This window comes from Agelaius phoeniceus, chromosome 8 (genome assembly GCF_051311805.1).
Source record: "Agelaius phoeniceus isolate bAgePho1 chromosome 8, bAgePho1.hap1, whole genome shotgun sequence".
Classification (NCBI taxonomy): domain Eukaryota; kingdom Metazoa; phylum Chordata; class Aves; order Passeriformes; family Icteridae; genus Agelaius; species Agelaius phoeniceus.
The window spans coordinates 13,685,210-13,707,258 of NC_135272.1; the positions used below are offsets into that span (position 1 = coordinate 13,685,210).

The 22,049-nt window shown below is 43.9% G+C and overlaps 1 protein-coding gene across 1 annotated transcript; it reads left to right on the top strand.

Annotated features, from left to right (window-relative positions):
• Positions 1-3,231: 3,231 nt before the first annotated feature.
• PDC (phosducin) lies at positions 3,232-21,605 on the top strand. The gene is made up of 4 exons (XM_054638567.2): positions 3,232-3,309; positions 17,329-17,412; positions 19,042-19,202; positions 21,081-21,605. The coding sequence occupies exons 2-4, from the start codon at positions 17,352-17,354 to the stop codon at positions 21,603-21,605; spliced, it is 747 nt and encodes a 248-aa protein (XP_054494542.1). The 5' UTR covers positions 3,232-3,309; positions 17,329-17,351.
• Positions 21,606-22,049: the final 444 nt, after the last annotated feature.

The following is a 22,049-nucleotide window of genomic DNA, read 5'->3' on the forward strand; positions in this document are numbered from 1 at the left end:
AATGATAATGAAAGCTCAGGACTGCCTCCTCAGTCCGATGCAGCTGATGGTGATTGGCCATTAATTAAAAACAATTCACATGGAACCAACCAAAGATGCACCTGTTAGTAAATGATCTCCAGACCACATTCCAAAGCAATCAGATAATTCTTGTTTTCATTCTTTTCTGAGGCCTCTCAGCTTCCCAGGAGAAGAAATCCTGGCCAAGGGATCTTTCAGAAAATATCATGGTGACACTGGGCCACAGCGGGAGCAAAACCAACACACCAATTATGGCACAAACTGCAAAAATACAGCAGGGCAGGGGGAAGGTGTCAGTCTCTCCCTGACAGCAGGAGCTGCTCTGACCTCTTCAGTGGAAAAGCAACTAAATTGGCCACAATTTTAAGCCTTGTTTTGCCTCAGACCTGCAACAGGGCAGGATGCTGCAGCTCCGTGACAAATTGGGTATGGGAAACACATTGCACCTCTTCCTGCTCTGCATTTTAATCTTCCTTAACTTAATGACAAGGATGCAGACAAATGGAGTTTTCCTAATTGGTTTAGGATCAGTTTCTGTGTCAAGATTTAATCCATCTTTTTGCAACAAAGGGGCTTTTTGAGCCAGTGATGAACAACTGTAATTTTGTAGATATTCCTGCAAGTGCAAATTCTTCATCATTAAATATAAAACTATCACAAAATAACACCAGCAATCAATTTTTTGGACAGATATTTTGTCTGAAATTGTGGCATGTACAGTGCAGTCACTAGCACCGAAAATGTAATCTAAATTAAAAACATTAAGGGCATTAAGGGTTTTAAACCTAAAGCTGTAGAAGAGATATCTCATCAGAAGCAAGCAAGAAAGAAAAATATATAATAATAATAATTTTTTTAAAAAAGAGAAAAACAGGAAAATCCTAAAAATTTGATAAAGTTTACCAGCTGGAGAAGACTAAATTGTTTCAAAATGTCATTTTTAGGTCTGACAAAGCTTTTTTGAAGACACTAGTTTAAAAGGTTTCCTCCACAGGCACACTGAAAGTTTTTAATGTTTTTTTAATGTTTCTGTGACTTGCAAGCAGGGAGAACCTAGAGGGTGGTGGAGTTAAATCATATCCAGGCCTTGCACCAAAACAAGAGAACATCTCACAGCCTGAAGTTGCAAAAATGGACAAAACAGAAAAAAGAAAAAGGTTCAACATTTAGAAACCATGATATTCAATATCCTGCTCAAATAAAAAGCAGTTTCCAATGGAATCCCTACTTGAATCTTCAAAGAACTGGAAGTTGACAAGTTTATACTTAGGAATTCCCTGTCTGGCCCCTCTCCTCTGTCTGTGTCTTCCTGTGGGCCCCTGGAAAAGCTCCATCAGCTGCTTCAGTCCTGAACTGAATTCTGCCTACACAACTCTATGATTTTATATGTTTTATGTGTTTTCACAGGGAATGAAATTTCTTGGTTTGCCCTTTGGAAGTGTGCTAAGTGAGCTTCTCAATTTAATGGGATCTTCCATTAAAAATTAACTATCTCATAAAAGACATTTAGATAGTCCATAAGGAAGTGAAAGGAATGAAGAACCTGGAATCTCAGGCAGCCCATGCATGTCAGGTAGGAAATAACTCTTAGCAAAGAGAGACACTGAATTCTCAGAGTGGATTGGGTTGGAAGGGACCTTAAAGCTCATCTTGTTCCAACTCCCTGCCTTGGACAGGGACACCTTCCACTAGGCCAAACAGGGAACAAAACCAGGCAAACAAGCAAAGAACACCTGTACATAAAATTCTACATAAATTCTGGAAGTTGGGGGGAAAACGTCACTGAACTGGAATGTCTCATTTTAGAATAATCTGTTGCCATTTTAGCTTTCTTGGAACTGTGGGGCTTTTTTCCAAGCTGGGGCTCCAGTCCAAGCAGGGCCAGCTTGACCGTGCTGCCCAGGAATCACCAGCTGGGTTTGAGAAACTCCAAGGACAGAGGCTGGTAACAACCCTGATAACACCCAATTGTGAAAATATCCCCTAAGCTGATCCTCCCCCACTGGGAGAAGGAGGGGCTTTCCTTGTCCCAGCCTTTCTGACATCAGGAAGATGAGGCTTAATGAAGGCTGGTCTTAAACAAGTACTCAGACCTCTGGAGAGCTTTCAGTGTTATCAGCAGAGAAGCTTGGATAACCTAAGCCACCAGCCAGCCACTCCAGAGACACAATTCCAAAAGCTCTGGGTACCCTGCAACTCTTGCTCAATATTCAAATGGAGCAATAACCCTCAAGATTGCACCTGTGAAGGACGTTGTCTGTATAAGTTTTTTACTGGTTCAAGTTTGCTGATTTTGGTTAGACAGGGAGTGATAGGACATGGGGAATGTTTTTAAACTAAAAGATGAGAGATTTCATGTTAGGAAGGAATTGTTCCCTGTGAGGGTGGGCAGGCCCTGGCACAGGGTGGCCAGAGAAGCTGTGGCTGCCCCTGGATCCCTGGAAGTGTCCAAGGCCAGGCTGGATGGGGCATGGAGCAACCTGGGACAGTGGAAGGTGCCCCTGCCCATGGCAGAGGTGGCACTGGATGGGCTGTAAGGTCCCTTCCAACTCAAACCATTCTGGGTTTCTGTCATATTCTTAATTGAGAGCATCCAACTACATGTCACAGCCATGGACATGGGTATTTCAATGCAAGCCTTCAATTTAAAACTGCTTAGAATTTAATGTTGCTTAATGCCACATGAGACATTTGTAGACATTTGTAGTCTTCCATAGAACAAAATTCTCTCTCACCCTTTTTTCATTTGTGCCCTGTCAGTGCTTAATGAGTAACTGGGTGATTTATTTAAATATTAGCACAATTTCTGTAAATACTTTTATCCTTTTTATAAACTGGAGTCTCAGAGAAAATGAAAAGGCCATTATGATTGTAAGAGCAGCTTTCCTGCACCCAGTAATGGGTTCTTACACCATTCCTATAACCCATCAGTACATTTCCAGTATTTTTAATACACCTGACTCTGCAATAGCAAGGTGCCATCTGTGATGGCTCTTGGAGCACAGTTGTTTTTCTCCCTGCCCAATTATATTTATGCACCAAATCCTTTAAACCTCTCTCCAGTCTGCAGCTTCATTGGCTCAAACTAATGAAGAGAATTTTCTAATTCCCTCCTAATAATCCTATCACCTGTCCAAAGCTATTTCTGCAAGGGTCATCATTGCAGAGGGATGTAAATCTGGGGTCAGGTCTCACTGTGGTCAGTTGTAATCCAGCTCCTCTCCTGGAAACTCCAAGGACGTTGGTCAGCACCTGGGAACAGCGGAGCTGAGTGACTGAGCCTCTCAGGTACCATGATTTCTGTGATTAAACTTTGCCTCTCAAGTTTGATTTCACTAGGGGAAAAATATAGTGTTCTGAAGATGTATTAGTGGTGTATGAAACGTTCTAATAAAGAAATATAGGTGATGGGGTCTCTCAGAAGAGCCTCACATTTGGCAGCTTGGGTGAAATGGGGCTGGTGGCAGAACAAGTGCTGCCAGGTTCCCAGCTGTGAGTTTGGCAGGCTGTTTTCATTAAGCTGAGGACAAGGAGCTGCCAGAGCTATCATTATTTGTGCTTTAAATGAATGCATGGGCAGTGAGTGGTGCTTCACTCCAGCTGGGGTCATCTGGGAGAAATAGAAATATATTAGAAATCAGATCCTGGACCTGCTGACAGTGTGTGCCCAGACTATTGGAAGTAACACCTGTATCTAATTTAACAAGGCTTTTATATTCCTTGTGTGGAATGCTGTCTGTCTTTATTTGATTTTGGCATTGATTTGATTCAAAAATGGGATTTCTACTCTTTTGTAACCTACCTTTGAATACTAACCTGTATATAAGGATTTGCAAGAGAATATAAAGATACCACTCCATCCTCTGCTGGGATGGAGTCATGTGCTCTGGGGAAGGGTGAATGAAGGACTCAAATCTCTGGGAGAATCTCCTGAAAATGTTCATGTCTGGGCCCATTTAGGAGCTTCCAAGGAACTCTAAATGCTAGCTTTAGAATGAATCCTTTTTATCCAGGTATCTAATCTCAGCTTGGTTTTGCAAGAATCGCTTTCTTGCAAAAGAATGTTTTGGTGAGCACAGATATTGGTGTGAAAGAATAATAACCCAAATGTACCCTAGACAAGACAATTCCCTCTGTAGTTGCTGTGACAGAACCAGTTTTAGGCAGGTGACAGGTATGTAACTGAAGGCATAAAGAATGCATTACATAAAAAGATGGAGAAAAACCCCATTTTTTGGCCCTGAGAGATTGCTTTGGAAAGCTGAGATCCCCAGAAGATGAGCATGTTTTTCATAGGACAGGTCTAAGAGGTCAAGAAACCTTGGGGCAAAATTACACCTTGGATTCTTGCTTCCACCCCCTTACACAAGCAGTATCATCTGCACAATCAATGGCTTTACATGTTTCCTGCAAGTATTTGGCATCTTTTTGACAGGAGGGAATAATTTCAACCTAACCAATTCTTCTGCAGCTGATTTGTACCAGATTGCTAGAATTACATGGAAGTGCTTCATCCTGTTTCAGAGTGGGATTTTAAGCTTATCTTTTTAATAAATATAAAAGTCTAATCCTAGCAATTATAATCGCAGCACAGTTAAAAGATGGGGAAATGCATTAGGGCATGACAGATAATCACCAAAATAATACAGCTTGAGAGCAAATAACAGAGTTAAAGATGATTACTATACACCAGGATGTTCAACTGCTGGTTTCCAGTGATAAGGGGAATTTCTCTCAAGCAGCAGTGGGTCTCAAAGCCACCACAGGATCCCCATATTCCTCATTTACAAAGTTCAAAAACCCTACAAGTATTTCACACCTTCAAAGTACTCATGGTCATACCCTCAGCTCCACTGCAAAGGTTTTTCCTGGGTGAATCACAGCACCAAAGGGCATTTCCTGCCCCTTTCCAGCCCCCCAAAGCAAAAACCAGAGCCTGACCAATGCAATCAGTGGAGAAATAATTCTCCATAAATACTGGATTCCAGGATTAGGCAGCTCAGTGGGATAACTACCTGCAGCTCTGGGAGGTTGTGACTCTCACTTAGCACCAGCTCTGCAACTTCAGAATAATCTTAAATGTACAACTGCAGGAACTTAGGAAAAATCCACATCACCCTTAGCTTCCCATCCTATCTTTCAGACCCATTGTGTTCTTTCACATGTCTGATACGACACCAGATTAACCCCATAATGCACCTGTGGACAGAAAACCCTCCAGAGACTGTACTGCCCACTTAGGCATTGGTGAGCAAGGAGTGGAAAGAAAATCAGCTTGCCCCCGAGATTTGGTGTGTGTAAGGTGGCCAAAGGACATGGGGAACTCAGCTGAAGGCTCTGGTAACCAGCTTTCAGCACTATCCCATCTTAAATTCCATAAGAGGCTCACTCTAGGGCACATGGCCAGCCACAGTGAGACTGAATTACACCCTTCATTCTGAGCTGCTTGAAGGAGCACAGTGTTCAGCCTCAGTCCAAATACAGAGAATTGTCTCCTGGATTTAAATGCTATGAACCAATGTACTCTTGTGTTGGGCAGAATGCATCCCACAGCTCCTTCCTTTAATGCTCAGTGCCTACAGAATTCCAGACAAAGCTGTAGAGCATCTCCACAGTCCAGAGAAATTCCTATTTTGCTGCTTACTGGAATGAGGATATCAAAGGGCTGTGAGTAGAAGAAAACAAAGTGAAAGTGAGAAATGAGGTCTGCCCCGACACCAGGTATGAGCAGAATTGGCCAAAATTATGGGATTTGCACTTCCTGACAAAAACAAAACAACCCCACCCCTTCCAACTTCAAGTGAAAGGCTTGGTGAATTCATGTCACCTCATGTAATAATAATTTTTTTACGCTAAAGTGAAACATTTCAATTTTGTATTGGCATTTTTGTTACGGACACACATGGAAAATGAAGGCAACAACATGCAGAGAAAAAATGATGAGCCTGACAAATAGCTCCATATATTTGTCTGCCAAGGAACTCCTTTTTGATGACCCAGAACCCCTTCCCATCTATCAGCCAGAGATCAGACAAATAAGAAAAAAATCAGGAAATTGCAGTGAGCATATAGTTTTTCTTGCTGCATTCTGTCAGAGGAAGGTATGGCAGGAGCAGTGATTCCTGCAGACTGAGCTGATCTTCCACAAAAGCAATCTCTTTGTTTTGAAAACATTAGAGGAATGCATTCAAATGTCATCTGGAAATGACATTTGTTTCTATTTGCATATCCTTGCCATTTTAGCAGTATAAATCATGCAGGATGTGACATAATTAAAACATTCTTGAATTATTCCATTTGTGCAATACTTTACAGAGTTGCTTTAAACGGAATTAAAGACTTTACTGTAATTTGAGATGAAAACATGTTATAATAAAGGATTTGCATTCTGGCACAAAGTACCAAATAAAACAACCAGGTTTCTGATTCCTGTCCTTCTGAACTGCTGGGATCCCATGAAAACAGCTACCTCCAGCAGAAGCCAAGGATAGCCACTCATTCCCATTCCTCCTAGGAGTAGGGACACTGTCCAGGCTTAAAGCAGTGGCAGCACAGCAATCCCATAAGCAAGGCCTTAAAGCAAATGGAGGGTGTTTTAAAGGAAATTATGGTATAAATCCTTGGGCCTCCCCTCTCTGCAAGCACACAATGATGAACCACCTTCCCTGGCAGCTCTTAAGTTAACCCCAGGCCTATGGTCGCTGTTGGGCACCATTTCAGAGGTGGGTCCTGTGCACACTCAGTGTCACATACAGCCAGCCTTGGGGAGGCCTCAATTCTGTCCTCAGATCCCAGGCAGCAGCACCTGCCAGCTGCTCACCTTTGCCCCCTTCCACACTGGATGTGCCCTGGTTTATTTATTGTGACACTCCACATTTGGTCACAGACAAGAGGCACATTTGGAAATACGGCCTAGCTAAAAGTAGCTAGGCTAAGCCTTAAGCCAAACAGGATGAAGTAAGTGCTCAGGAAGGGTTAGGAGAAGTCAGGCTCTGCCAGAGGAGGAAACAAGGCAGTCATGGATGGTGTGAAATCTAAACATAGTGCCTTCAGACCCATGGGGCTTCCTCAGCTCCCACACCACAGCCCTTTGCTTCCAGGGACCATCTCTGCCAAAGAGAGTGAATTTTGGTCCCCATCATCCATGCCAGCACCCTCTCAAGATGAGTCAAATTCTGTAGCTCGTTAAAAAGGGTTTCAGGCCACTGAACCACATTGTCTCAGCAATGTCAGTTACCCACAGCCCATGGCAAACCTCACAGCAGAATGTGTTCATCCACATCTGCCTTGGGGGACCAGTGAAAGGTGTCCCTGCCCATGCCAGGGGGCCAAGATAACCTTCAACATTCCTTCCAACACAAGCCATTCTATGATTCCATTACTTAATTAATTTTAGAAAGTGTCTGTTTATTTAAAGCAGAGTAACAATCATTTTAGGACTTTAAAATTTGATTATGTCCTTCTGTTCAGTATGAATACTGATGCATCACCCAAGACTCTCCTACAATGTTTAACGTAAAGGGATTAATATAGATTTGCTGCCATATAGCCTAATCTGGGTGCTGTTAAATAGTTAAATAAATTGTGATTTGATTTTTTTTAAGAGACCTTGTTGGAACACATCAATAAATGAGGCTCTCACAAACTGATTCACAGTTGAGCTGTTCCATAGGGACAGCTAATGCTGCAACAGTCATTTAGCAAGTAAATCCAAATCTCTGACATCATGGCAATCTGAAAAAACATGGTTTTTCTCTGATGTATTGTACTCTCTGGGTTTCTATCTGAGTCTGATTCTCCCAAAGGGAGAGGGAATTCTCTCATTTGCATTCACTTCTTATTCTTTAGCACTGGAGAATCCACAAATAGAGCCCCATTTAGTGCTGAAGCCACAGCAAAAAATCTTTTAGGTGCCAAAATCATTAGAAAATGAATCCTAGAAAAAAAAAAAAAAGCAGATTTCTTTACTTCTAATGCTCATGGAATTGCTCTCCTTTCCCAAGCACAGCACACTGCTAGGGCTGCACCTCCATCCACTTCCCACATCTGTCACAGCCTTCACAGCTGGAGTCAGGCTTGGGCTTAACCAAACACCACACCCTGCTCCAGGAACAAACAAGCAGAGAGGAGAAAACCCACCATGAGAACATCTCCAGTGACTCTTGTCCTGACTCCTGCTGATCCCATGGCCACCTGCTGCCAACAGAGGGGGTCAGGACCTGGCTTATCTTATCACGTCAGCCCCGGGGGCAGCAGAGCTGGGGCTGCTGCAGAAGGTAACTAAATCAGGAATATTGTGCTCAGGCACCTATGCTGAGCATATTTCCCATTCACCTCAAGGCTGTCACAGGAACACAAGGAACTGGGGCCCTTTTCCCTCTCCTAGAGCTGCAGTATCAGTGATATTGTCATTCCTTGGGTTGGCAGGAGCCAAGCAGTAGCTGGGCAATCAGAATGCTGCCCCTGGGCTCAGCTCCAAATCCCATCCCTGGGAGGGGTAAATTGGCATTGGGGTGCTGCTGTGCACACATGAAGTGGATGAAATGAATCAGAGGGGTTTACAGCAGGGTCTTTTCCAACCAGATCATTCTGTTCCCTTTATTTTCCTTCTTTTCCTCTGCAACAAGCTCATGGTCGCTCCTCCTGCTTGTTACAACAGGCCTTGCTGCTGATGCTCTTGCACTCAAAGAATACTGTCAGGTGGTTTCTCAGGAGGTGATACAACTATAGCCTGAGCAGGCTAAAACATTTGGAATTAATTTTTGCATAGAGCCATGGCAGTCCCTGTGAGGAAGTGTTAGAACCAACAAAGTGTGTGCAGAGAAACTGGCCCAGCATTTGTGCTCCAGTTTCTACACAAATAAAAGCAAGTCCCTGGGAAAGGATTTGCTCTGCTGTTTATCTCAGCTGTGTCTTGGAGCTGGAGAGGGAACACGTGTTTTAAGCCATCAGCCTGTGCTTCAAATCATGACATTTATTTACATGCTCAGAGAAATGCACATACATGCCTCAGCTGCTGCATAACTGCAACCTCAGCTTGCCTCTCTTGGGTTTGAAAAGGAAGCATAGTAATTCTAATTTTGTGCAGTTTTACAAGCCACATGTAAAGATATTTACAAATAAGCTGATGAAAGCTCACCATTTCTAATCACAAGTCAATTACAGGATGCAAAAGGAAAACATGAAGCCTCTGGAATGACATGAATGGTATGAAAGCTCTCTGCAGAAAAGGGATAAACTTTTCTGTGAGGGTGACTGAGCACTGAAACAGTGAGGCTGTGCAGTCTCCCCCTCTGGAGATATTCAAACCCACCTGGATAAGATCCATCTGCTCTAACAGAGGGCTGGACTGGATGATCCCCAGGTCCCTTCTAACCCCAGCCAGGATGTGATTCTGGGATACAGGGGAGTTACAGACCTTATGTAAACACTCCAGGGCTTTCAGTGGCCCCACAATCCTGTCTGCTTTGGCTTCCATCTTCTGATTAATAAAGGTAATCAGAGGAATACATTCCTATTATCACTGACTTCATGCAATCATAGTTGCCACAGGGATGTCAGGATTATTCAGTGGAGACAATGTTAGTTCTGGTATTGGAAGCAAACAGGCAGCTGGTTGGAGCAGGAGCTGGGCAACCATCATTTAATCAATTTCATGATAACTCCATTTTTTGGCAAATGGTCAAGTAAAATTAAAAAAAAAAAACAACAAACCCAAACCAAAACAACATCCAGCTGACCACAGCTTCACAGTTCAATAGAGGAATATTTTCTTCTCTTTTGGATATACTGAACCCAACTCCAGACTGTCAGCATCCTCCTGACAGCATCTCCGCTGCCTTTGACAAATACAGACAGGCCACTTTTACCTCTGGATCTCCCCCATGTAAGAGAAATGAGGAAATTACCCTGTCAGATCTTCTATGATGTAGAGATGCACTCAGGGTGTTTTAGCAGAAGAATAAAAAAGGGAATGGAGGAAGAGGAAGCACCTGGCTGTCACAAGCCAGCACTACTGCTCAGCTCTGCCAGTCCTACAGGAAGAGTTCCAAGGAAGCAGGCTGGAAAACACAAGAAATTCTTGACAGCACAAGCTGAATCACAGAATTTAGGTTGGGAATGATCTCCAAGATCATTAAAACCAACCTTTTACCCAGCATTGCCAAGGCCAAAATGTGTCCCCAGAATCCACATCCAGGGGCAGCCAGTGTTGAATCCCTGAAGGGATGGGGACTCCCCCACTGCCTGAGCACCCAAGGTCACCTGGCCCTTTCCCTGCACATCAATAGGAAAGCTGTTGAGAAGAATTTATTTTTTAAAATTGCTTAGCTCTCAAGTTTGAGATAATGACTGTTTAGATCCTGCTTTAGAGGAAGCCTGTTGGCTAAGTCAAGCTTGTATTTTCCAAATGATGGTAACAAAGTGTAGATATGAAAAAAGTAAAAGTAAATATTCCTACTGATTTATATATACGAATACACATTTGAAAAGAACATCTACCAGCTAAGGAGGGAAAAAAAAAGGCTAAAATAAAACTTCACAAGAAATAAATGTTGTAATTCCAAAAATATATTCTTAACTGTTTATTGGGGGCATTTTTTTGCATGTCCAGAGCCTTAAAAGGCATTCTTGGTCAAACCCATCCCAAGAGACAGTGGATGCTCTTCCAGCTTCACCAGTGTTGACTCCTCTCAGCCCTGCCTCACAGGCTTCTTTCAGTTTTTGGTGGAAAGGGGCAGTAAGAGTTGGTCAAAAATCCTCAGAGGGTAACTACTTCTAGACCTTTAATTAATCTCCCAACAAACCCAAGTTCCTTCCCTTTTCCATAAAACACCAACCATCAACTTCTCCAAGCACCTGTCTCCAGTCACTGCCAGAGTTACAGCCCTGGCACAAGAGATTTTTGACAAAATTCAGGGATTATACACATTGCAAACATCTGTTCAGCTTATGCACAATCTCTCTCCTGTGCTTCTGCCATCCATCATGACTTTGCTAAATACAGCAATAAACTCCAACCAAGGCTCTGAAGGGTGTGCCAACTTTAGCAAACATGACCATGGAATTCAGAAAGAAACACACACTTAAATATCAACTGAAAACTCTGCTCAGACTCCCAGAGCACTGTGGTGAACTGTCCAATCCATCTGACAAATAGGGGCAGGCATTGAGGTTAAACATGGATTGAGGTTCGTGCCCTCAAATAATCTGCATTTGAAAATGTTGGCTGTTCCCTCTTGCTCCAAATAGACATTTTCTCAGTATCTAGCCACCCTCCTCTTCCACTCTGCTTGATACAGCCAAGTTGGTTTAGAAAGAAGATAAATCAATAATAGTTCTCCTGGCAAATTAATTTTTAAAAAAGGATTAATTCATCACAACAGTAACAATGATGGAGCTGATCCAACAAATGTAACATGCCCCAAAATTTGAATCCCAAGTTTCAAAAGATATTTACCGCTTCATATATAAAGTTAAGCTTTTCCAAATAAAAATTTTGCTAAATGCTAAATGAAATGAATAATGCTAAATGAAATTTGACATAGCAACTACTGGCAATACTAATACTATTGCCATAATAATGGCAACTGTAATTTTTCCTCAGAAAATAAAAGAAGTCCTGTTTTAAAATACCTGCATTCTACCTTTCCAGACAAAACTATGGTGCTCTGGTAGAAGTGAATCATAGAACCACAGAATCATGGAATGCCTTGGGATGGAAGGGAACTTAAAGCCCATCCAGTGCCATCCTCTACCATGGGCAGGGACACCTTCCATGAGCCCAATTTGCTCCAAGCCCTGTCCAGCCTAGCCTTGGACACATCCAGGGAACCAGGGGCAGCCACAGCTGCTCTGGGCACCCTGTGCCAGGGCCTGCCCACCCTCACAGGGAAGAATTTCTCCCCAGTATCCCATCTAAAGCTACTCTCTGGCAGTTTGAAGCCATTCCCTCCTGTCCTGTCACTGATTGCTGAGCTAATTTCCTGTTTTGGAGTGATATCCAGAAATAACTGCAATCCAGAAAAGATGAATAATTCCTGGTGCATAATTATAGGCCAAATTTCGAAAGACTAAAATAAAGAGGAAGAGAAAGGGATATTTATTAATCCCATGATCTTGCAGCCCAACACAACATCGAAGACAGGGGTAGTCACAGAAAGCATTTCCTAATTGGCAGAGCCTTAAGGATAAATGAAACATTGGACTCATCTATTTAAAATGTTTCGACCTCACAAATAAAGAGCAGAATAACTCTGCTAAAGCGGATAGAGGCAATAATCCAATCCCATAACCCTCTCATCAGCCCCAGTGACGTGCTCCCTGCATCAGCCCAGCCTGCTTTATGTTTTATTTCCATCATGTGACCTCTTCTCTAGCAAATCAAGTCCTGGTGTTTTGAAATTATGTTTTTTCCCATCCACGGTGACCTTATCACTCCATGATGCACCACATTTTCTCCTTGAGGTGAGCCCAGGATGTTTCCATTTCGCCACACCATCAGCCTGTCCTTGCACCTTGGGATGACACAATTAGTCAAAGCAGGCTGGCTCTTAAGCCTGTCTTTAGCCACTCTCCTGTAAGGGATCTGACTGCCCGTGATGCAAGGGGAGCTGCCGGTGCTCCACACTTACTGATCATGGAAGGTGCTGCAGGGCCTTGAGCAAAGGGCTGGAACCCCAGCTTTGGCATTGATCTTGGTTATATAATGCTGCTAATGCCTCCTGTGAACCTCAGCATGTCCATGACCAAGGGTTCTTGGAAACCTATCCCTGCTGCAGGCACAGGGGGATGCTGGCCCTCCCAAGGGGAGGGACTCAGTCCATTTCACTGCCCAGGCAGGGGGAATGATGCCTTCTCCAATTCCATGTTATTTTACCCAATTCCCCCAAATTTCAGGAACCTGAACATTTAAATCCATGGCTGCTCCTTCTCGTGTCTTGCTTGCTTCAGAAGCTGCCCATGTGCCAGGCACATCTGTGACTATTACTTGTCATGTGGGAGAGAGGACCGGAGCAGTCAGGGAGGGAAATTTGCAACTGGGAACCAGGGAAAAGGGGCAGAGAAGCAAGATCCAAATTACCCTTGGGAGAGGGCAGTGCTGCTCCAGGTCAAACACTCTTCCCAAGAGCCAAGGGAACACTTGGAGCCCATCCCAGCTGAGCACCCACCCACAGGGAGCTCGACACAGAGATGTGCAACCACATCTCACTGCCAAACACCCCTCAGTTCTCACTGTCCCCCTCAAGGGTCCCCAGAATGTCATGCTTCCCAGCAATGTCCCACTGACCACTGGGGACCTGCAGCCTGCTGCTGATCTTCTTACCTAAACCCTGACACAAACAGCATTTGCATTTGCAGCAGGATTTGCACAGACAGAAAGCAGCAAAGTTGTGCCTAGAACATGTTCATATTTTAAGAAAAATATTACTCATGTTTACTTACTGGACTAGCAGCAAAGACTCTTATATTGGAAAGCAAGTTTTATTTATTGGCTTTGTCATTTGCAGAATGCATCTTGCCTTTTACAGTTTGTTTAGGCATATTTTTTTCTTTTATTTTCCTTCTCTTCTGTTACTATAACTCACAATTACAAGACACTATTTTTGTATTTACAGCTGCAATCCTTTTACAAGGATTAAATAAGGCTTCATTACAAGGGCACAGCTATGGTGCTTTCTACCTCAGAAGATAAGACCAGGAGAAAATAGTAAAATTGTAATTTTGGGTAAACAGGGACATCTCTGTGAAGGCCAAAGGCATAACATTATGCCCTGTCCCTGGAAGTGTTCAAGGCCAGATTGGAGGAACCTGGGATAAGGGAAGGTGTCCCTGCCAATGGCAGGGGTGGCTGGATGGGCTTTAAGGTCCCTTCCATCCCAAACCATTCCATGATTCTGTGCTTTGTTACTAAGCAGTAAACCTTCTTCCATATTGGATAAAAAGGAACCACTTCATTAAATGATTATTTCTACCCTGTAGTGAGGCTGGCCATCCAGTTTAATGACACCAGGGGAACGAGCAGCAGTAACAGGGATTCTGCTTCTGATCTACAACACATCCAGAGCTCGCAGAGATTAAATGGCAGCATCAGGCCTATACTTGGCATTTGGGTTTTTTCCTCCTGAAGAAGCTTTTTGGACACAAAAACCTTCTCAATTTCTTCACTCAGAATATCTGACAGAAAGACAGGAAAGTAAAGAACTTACAGAATGATCAGTCTCTTAAAATGCATACGAAAAGCCACCATACACATGACAAAATAGGGCCTAGTGTATTAATGACCCACAGACCTGATAAGTTGTTTACACCCATTTGAACTTTGATCCACTTTCAGTCATCAAAACCAATGAGAAAAGCCAATGAAAATACAAAATACTTCCTAAATTAGCAATTTCCCCCTCCCCAGAGACTGCTATTCATCTGGAATGTCAGAATGGTACAAAGGAAATGCTTGGGATCAGTACCAATGGCAGCTGATGGGCTGGAAGGTCTGTGGATGCTTCCTTAGAACCAGGAGACATAAATTAATCATCATGTCACCATCACTGCACATCCTCCTGCTGTGTGAAGCAACACCTTCTCAGGGGACTCTGTGCTCCTACCCTGAGCCAGTTATGTATTGGGATTGAGAGACTGCACAGTTACATGATTTTTAAAAAAGAAAACAATCAGCAGTAAAGCAGTAAGGAATCTGTAAGAGGAGGTTGGGATGGTCATTCTCCAGGACACAAGGCCATTCCTGCTGAATCAAGTCATCCCCATGCAGTGAATCCCTGCCTCTGAGTGCTGGGCCTAACAATGCTCTCAGGCCAACTCAGGCTGGTGACCTTACTCAGGTGACCTTAAAGGAATTGCTAAAAGACAACACTACCAGTCAACAAAGGATGATGCACTTGCAGCCACACGAGCCTCTCCATGGGGCTGCTGCTCTTGCAAGAGCTGCCATGTGATGCAGAGGAGGGCTCCAGCCATCCCCATGCCAGGCACACCAGGTCCCAGCACACCTGTAGAGGCAAGCAGGTGGCACCTTTTCATCTGAGACACTCGTGATGGGCCATCCTGACCTCCTCTGTGACACTCTCTGCTGTGCTGACTCAGCCCTACACACGGACATTTCCTCACAGAGCCCTTGCATAACAACAACCTCCACAGCTGGCAGCACCCACACTCCCCCATTTATTGGGAAGCTCATTTTTAACTTTGGAAAATGCCGCTTGCCTGGCACATAAAAGAACACACCTCCTCAAAAAAACTCCCAGCCAGCCACAACAGCTCCACCTCAAGCCTTGATGAGGATGTGGGAGAGTTCCCTGCCCACTTTTTGCCTGACTGATTGCCTGACTTTGCCCACACACGACAGGCAAGAGTTTCCGCTGCGCTTTCCTTGAGGAGAGGTGCTGGAGCACCCTCCCATGGACCCTCCCTGCCCATGTGCCTTGTCCTCAGCTGCCTGCTTGGGAAACACCTGGCTCAGCCATTCTCCCGGGGCTGAGATAAGAATGACAAGGATTTACTGGCCCACCGAGCTGAAAGGGAAGGGTTTGCATGCCTGGCTTCCAGCCCCACTCAGACACAGGGACAGGATTGAGCTTTAGGAGCTCCCACTCCCAGCCTGTGCACAGTTGTTGCCTCGTACCACACTGCAGAAGAATGGTGAAACACAGCCTTTATGCTGTTATGATTCATGTAATCTTCACAGATTTATGGGGCACAATAGATCAGTAACATAAATTTTACAGAGACCTTTCATTTGTTAAGCAATCCCTTCCCACCTCTGGGAAGAGAGATGTTTCATGAAAAGCACAGACAAGTTTTCTGGTTTGAGCATGCAACTGAGTTCCTTGAATTTCATATCCTGTGCTTTTCAGCTCAAAGCTCTGAAACAGCAAAGCACACAGAGAATCAAATCCTCTTGTTCCCCCCAGAACAAAGAAAATCCACAGCAGCAGCCAGAAGAACTTATTGTACATGTCCATGTAAGCCAAGGGAATGACTTAAGGGTTTGACCCAGCATTTATAGCTGTTCATCCCTGACATGGCAAAGATTCTTAGTTTTGCCTAGTGAGAAGGGATTAGTTCAGATTTCTATTTCAGAACTGAGGGAACAGCAAGTGATCTGGTAATCTGGATCTACAGTGACAACAGCCTATCTATAGAGCAACCTAGAGAATCTATACTAATGAACCTTAATTAGTTACCTGCTTTTCTTCCAAACTTGCAATGATTCCTACAAGTTTTGATTAATTGTCATGAGTACATGCATAGAACAACTTATTTGCACCTTTGCTAATCAGCTTTAGTCCCAGTACATACAAGAATCAGATACCTTGTGTCCTGCTCAGCTGTTATTCTGCATTATCCTTTGATGGTGCTATGGAAAAATGAAGGCAGATACATCACTATTTATCATTCCAGTCTAACACTCCAGCAGCTTTTAAATAAGGCAGTCATGGCATGAGAACATCTTTGCTACTGTGAAGTCAAACAGAGCTTAACTTAGCACCTGAACAGCTGAAACTAATCTAGACTTAATGGGAACACTCAAATCACCTGTCTTTAGGCTTCTTGCTGCTCTGTAGTGCTCTGGCACCACTGATCTGGGATCATGTCCTCGGTGGGAACACTCAAAATAAATGTGGTTCTCCACCAAAAACTCCACTGTTGGAGACAAAAAGGGTGCTGGTGAATCACAGTGCCCTGAGAATGTCATCTGGCTCTTTGGGTTGCCTGGTTTATGGAAAGGGTGGAACAAGAAAGTGATTTTGATTTATAACTACCATCAGTTTGCTGTTTTGCAATAAATATGGCCCAACCAGCTCCAGGATGTTCAGAGGTCTCTTGCCCAACAGGTTCAAATATTTGGCTCCATTTTCTGTATGTGAAATGAGCAATTTGGGCAACCCTTAAAAATAAATGCTTACAGCGCTCAGAAAATTAATAGGGTCCAATTCCAAGAGAGAATAAAAAAAAAATAAAGTAAGAAAACACGCAGTATACATTTCCATTGCAGGAAGTTTTACACCCACTATTTCCCGTGACCATGTCCCTGATATTCCCCAGTGACTGGGAAGGAACAGTGTAATGAAGGAACCCTCAGCTGAGAATCTGGCCAGGCACAGTTTTAAGGAGACTGACATGTATCCCAATTGCTTTCTGTGGGTCAATGACAAGCTCCATAATTACCATGTGTATTTTGATCTTCACTGATACTCACCAGCTACAGGAAATTACACACTGTGCTGTACCTGCTGCAAGCTTATCCCTGTGCTATCCTGTTATTAACTGTTCTCCCTTTGGGACTTGCAGCATCTCCTACTCCAGCCACTGAAATGGAAGAAAATGCCAACACCAGCTTGGAAGAAGACTTTGAAGGACAGGCAACACACACAGGCAAGGAAACTAACTGGGGTGTTTTTTCCCAAAAATAAGTTAAACTGTCAGTGTTCCCTGGAGAAGCCCAGAATTCCAGTGGCCAAACCTCTTGCACAAAAACCCAGATTCCAGAGGCAATGAGAAGGTGTTCTGGGGCAAGTGACAGCCCCATGGAGGGCAGGTAACACCAAATTACAAAAATTGTAATTTACAAAATTGTGCTGCTCCTCCTCAAACCTGAAGCAAAGGGCAAACTCGGGACACCTGACAAAGCCCCCAAGAGCCGTGGCCCAGCATGGCTCCTGTTGGTTTATTGCTGCACTCTGCTCTCTTTTTGCAAAAGAGCAAAAAACCCACGTTTGAACTAGGTGATAACGTTTCACTAGAAAGGCAAAATGATTTTTTCCTTCGTACAGAAGGAACACTTGGTGCTAAAAATGCCCCTTGTGGCAAACACAGCACAGCAATTTAGAAGCTTTGGAAAGAGACCTCACTCAAAACCATCATTCTTTTTAATCCAGTGCTCAATCACCAGGATTTTTATAAGGAGTGACATTGTGTTCAGCTCTACAGCTCCTCCACCCTGCTGCCAGGTAACAAGATGCCAATCATTGCCTCCCTCTGCTCCAAGGGCTTCTTTTCCTTGGAGCTATAATGAATGCAGCTCTTGTAATAACTCCAGGATTATTTCCCAACCAGCCTTGCTGCTGGTGGCCAAGATTATGATATATGCACAGGTTGGATGGGGCTCTGAGCAACAGAGCTAGTGGAAGGTGTCCCTGCCCATGGCAGGGGGTGGAATGGGATGAGCTTTAAGGTCCCTTCTAACCCAAACTATTCTATAGATATGTATATATATATATACATATAGACACCACATATCACTTTCATCACATCTTCCTTCTGAAAATGAGAGCTGCTTACCCAGCCTTTTCAAAATTTTCCATAAGAAACTTCACCTCTGAAAACACTGAAATATTTTTTGGTTTTGCTTTATAATCTAAGATGCAGATTAAATATTTTCATTTTGATATAGAACTGGAATTTTGAATTTTTTTTTTATTCACATTTTCAAAACTTAAGCAGTTTAATCAAGCAGCTCCAAAGACCAAGATCTGCATTACAATCAGAATTATCATTTGCTTATGGGTTACTCTTCCATTGCAACAGGTATTGTTTGGGGTTTTTAAAAATAATCTCAAATGTCCTGCATTCTTAGTTTTACTCCAAGTCCTTATGGACATTTAATATTTAAATTTTGTTAAATATTTAAATTAATATTTAAATAACCTGTTTATGAAGAAATCAAATATTTGTCTATAAAACACTGCCTTTGGCCAGCATGGTAGTTTTATTATGTTTCAACATCCTCATCCATGTTAACTGCTCATGTAGTTCACCAAAATCCTTCCAAAGTATCCTGATGGGAACCAGATCACCAAAGTGATTCAGGTGAGAAAAACCCACCTTCTTTCTTCTTAGGACACATTGATCCAAAAGCTCTGGTTCTCAGCACTCCTGGAGAGTGCTTTGGAAGGAGTAGGGACAGATAAAGTGAGGCACAGAAGGACAAACCAGCACAGAACACAAACTTCTCAGGAAACCTCTCATTGCAGCCACTTTCTCACCCAACTTCATCTCTCTTAGGGCCCAAAGGTGTGATCAATGACTGGAGGAAGTTCAAATTAGAGAGTGAAGATGGAGACTCCTTACCCCTGAGTAAGAAGGAAATACTTAGACAAATGTCTTCACCACACAGATCTTTCAGCAGAGATGACAAAGACACCCGAGAGAGATTCTGCCGTAAGGTAAGATAAGCACAAGGAATTAACTTTGGCTCTATATAAAACATGCCTGTTACAAGGTAGAAATCTTGAATTTTCCACTCAATATCCATGTAACTTAGTAGAGCTCTCACAATGCAGACAGAACACGTGCAAAACAATGGAGCTGGGGAGGCGGCTGGAGCAGCAGGAGTGGCTGAGGGAGCTGGGAAAGGGGCTCAGCCTGGAGCAAAGGAGGCTCAGGGGGGCCCTTGTGGCTCTGCACAGCTCCTGACAGGAGGGGACAGCCGGGGGATCGGGCTCTGCTCCCAGGAACAGGGACAGGAGGAGAGGAAATGGTAACAAGTTGTTCCAGGGGAGGCTTAGATTGGATATCAGGAAAATTTCTTCCCCATAAGGGTGGTCAAACATTGGAAGGTACTGCCCAGGCATTGATGGCATCACCATTCCTGAAAGAATCCAAAAAAAGCAGGAATGTGGTGCTCAGAGACACTGGTTAGAGGTGGATTTGGCAGTCCTGGGTTAATGGATGGACTAATCTTAGAGGGCTTTTCCAACCTTAATTAGTGGCTTTGTGATTCTCTTTACCCAGTCCTCTCTCAAGCTAAGGGTAACTTCAGTTACTTCACATAACTCAGTTAATAACTGAGAAATAACTCAGTTATTTCACATCTATCACAGCACAGCTTGACCTTTGCTCCTCCCTTCCCTGCCACAATGCTCTATCCTTGGTTAATACAATGGAAAATTTTTAGCAGGTTTAAAAACCTGTAAGTCAGGATAGAGCTCTGAGCCTGAACGTCACTCATGACCATTTACTGATTCTGAAACAGGGGGGAACCAAACCCCCAATTGTAGCCGTGATATTTTCTGAAAAATCCTTTCCTTGGGATTTTTCCTCCTGAGAAGCCGAGAGGCCTCAGGAACAAAATGTAACCAATGGTTACCTGCTGCTGTGGAATGCAACAGGTGCATCTGGGATTGGGCTCATGTGGTTGTTTCTAATTAATGGCCAATCACAGCCCAGCTGGCTCAGACTCTCTGTCCAAGGCACAAGCTTTTGTTATCATTCCTTCTTTTTCTATTCTTAGCCAGCCTTCTGATGAAATCCTTTCTTCTATTCTTTTAGTATAGTTTTAATATAATATATTCCATAAAATAATAAATCAAGCCTTCTGAAACATGGAGTCAGATCCTCATCTCTTTCCTCATCCTGGGACCCCTGAGAACACTGTCACACCCAATAACATAGGAATTAAGCCTGCCTCACTACTGGCAAAATTTCTACCAACTCTTGCTGGAAATTTTAATCAATTTTGATTTCAATTAAAAATTGAATCCATAAATTTTTGCCAGATTTTTGCCACTGCCTTCAGTACCATCATGCTGACAGGCAAGCATCAAGGCAGGATCTTCACCTGTCTCTCAACAAGACCTCCTGGAGCTGTAAGGGGATACAGTATGGGTAAATGAAGGTGGTATAGATATATAATCTAATCTTATAATATAATATAATCTTATCCCCTAAAGAGCTGCAGCTGAACCAATTACTAAAGATTAGGAGCAGGCCTGATATGAACAGGCTGCAGCTGTAGCCAATAAGAAGAGTGTTATAAAAGAGTGGATTGGTTGGTTGAGGGGAACTGGAGTCAGTTGGCTACTGCAAGGACAAGGAAGAGTTGGTGCCTAGAGGAGCTGCCTACAAGAAACATCAAGGCAGTATGAAACTCTAGCAATATGGAACCCTTGTAATATAATGACAACATGGAGCTGCTGCAGGGAGTGATGGCTCTTCTAGCTCAGCTTTGGGTGCTCTCCAGACAGAGCAGGGGCTGTCTGTCCATGCCCATCCCAGCTCCAAGGAGCCCCCAGTCCCTGACGTCCCTCTCTGGATCTCCCCAGATGAGCATGCAGGAGTACGAGCTGATCCACGCGGCGCAGGAGGACGAGAGCTGCCTGCAGCAGTACCGCAAGCGCTGCATGCAGGACATGCACCAGCGCCTCAGCTTCGGGCCCAAGTTCGGCTTCGTGTGCGAGCTGCAGAACGGGGAACAGTTCCTGGAGGCCGTGGAGAAGGAGCACAAAACCACCACAGTCATCGTGCACATTTACGAGGACGGCGTCAAGGGCTGCGAGGCCCTCAACAGCAGCCTGGCCTGCCTGGCGGCCGAGTACCCCACCGTCAAGTTCTGCAAGATCAAGGCCTCCAGCACGGGCGCCGGGGATCGCTTCTCCAGCGAGGTGCTCCCCTCCCTGCTGGTCTACAAGGCCGGGGAGCTCCTGAGCAATTTCATTAGTGTTTCTGAACAGTTCGGTGAGGAGTTTTTTGCTGTGGATGTGGAGGCTTTCCTAAACGAGTATGGGCTGCTACCTGAGAGGGAGCTTCCGGCGGTGGGAAATGGCACGGATGAGCCAGATGTTGAATAATATTAGAGCCAGAGTCCTCACTGCCTCCCTTTCCTCTTCAGTCAGCTGTAAATCAATGTCAGTAACGCCCATCCCACTTAGAGAAGGCTGTCTTTGCTGATTTACTTGTAACAAATAAAGATATGAAAGCTGTTTAACTGTTAGCATGCGAATTCTGCTTACAGCACATACAGCTGGCAGTCCTGCACATGCGTCTATGCCAGCCACAAGTAATAGGGAGAACAGCAGTGATATTTAAGAAATATAGGAAAAATGAACTAAAAATTGAGGGCCCATGCCCGTCTCCACAAAGCACAAGTCCTTCATCTCAGTGGGGACAGGAGTGGTCCATCCCTGTGTGCACACAAAAATCCATCTCCATGCTCTGGAGTTACAGCAAGTCCTGGCTCCTGATTCACTTCTACCAACTTTGGCAGGAACAAAAGCCAAACATAGGCCAAAGTC

Bases quoted from the DNA above. Each gene is read 5' to 3' on its own strand.
- PDC (XM_054638567.2), top strand. From the start codon at position 17,352: ATGGAAGAAAATGCCAACACCAGCTTGGAAGAAGACTTTGAAGGACAG. The intron at 17,413-19,041 runs GCAAGGAAACTA...CATCTCTCTTAG, and splicing joins AGGACAGGCAACACACACAG to GGCCCAAAGGTGTGATCAAT. The intron at 19,203-21,080 runs GTAAGATAAGCA...GGATCTCCCCAG, and splicing joins GAGAGAGATTCTGCCGTAAG to ATGAGCATGCAGGAGTACGA.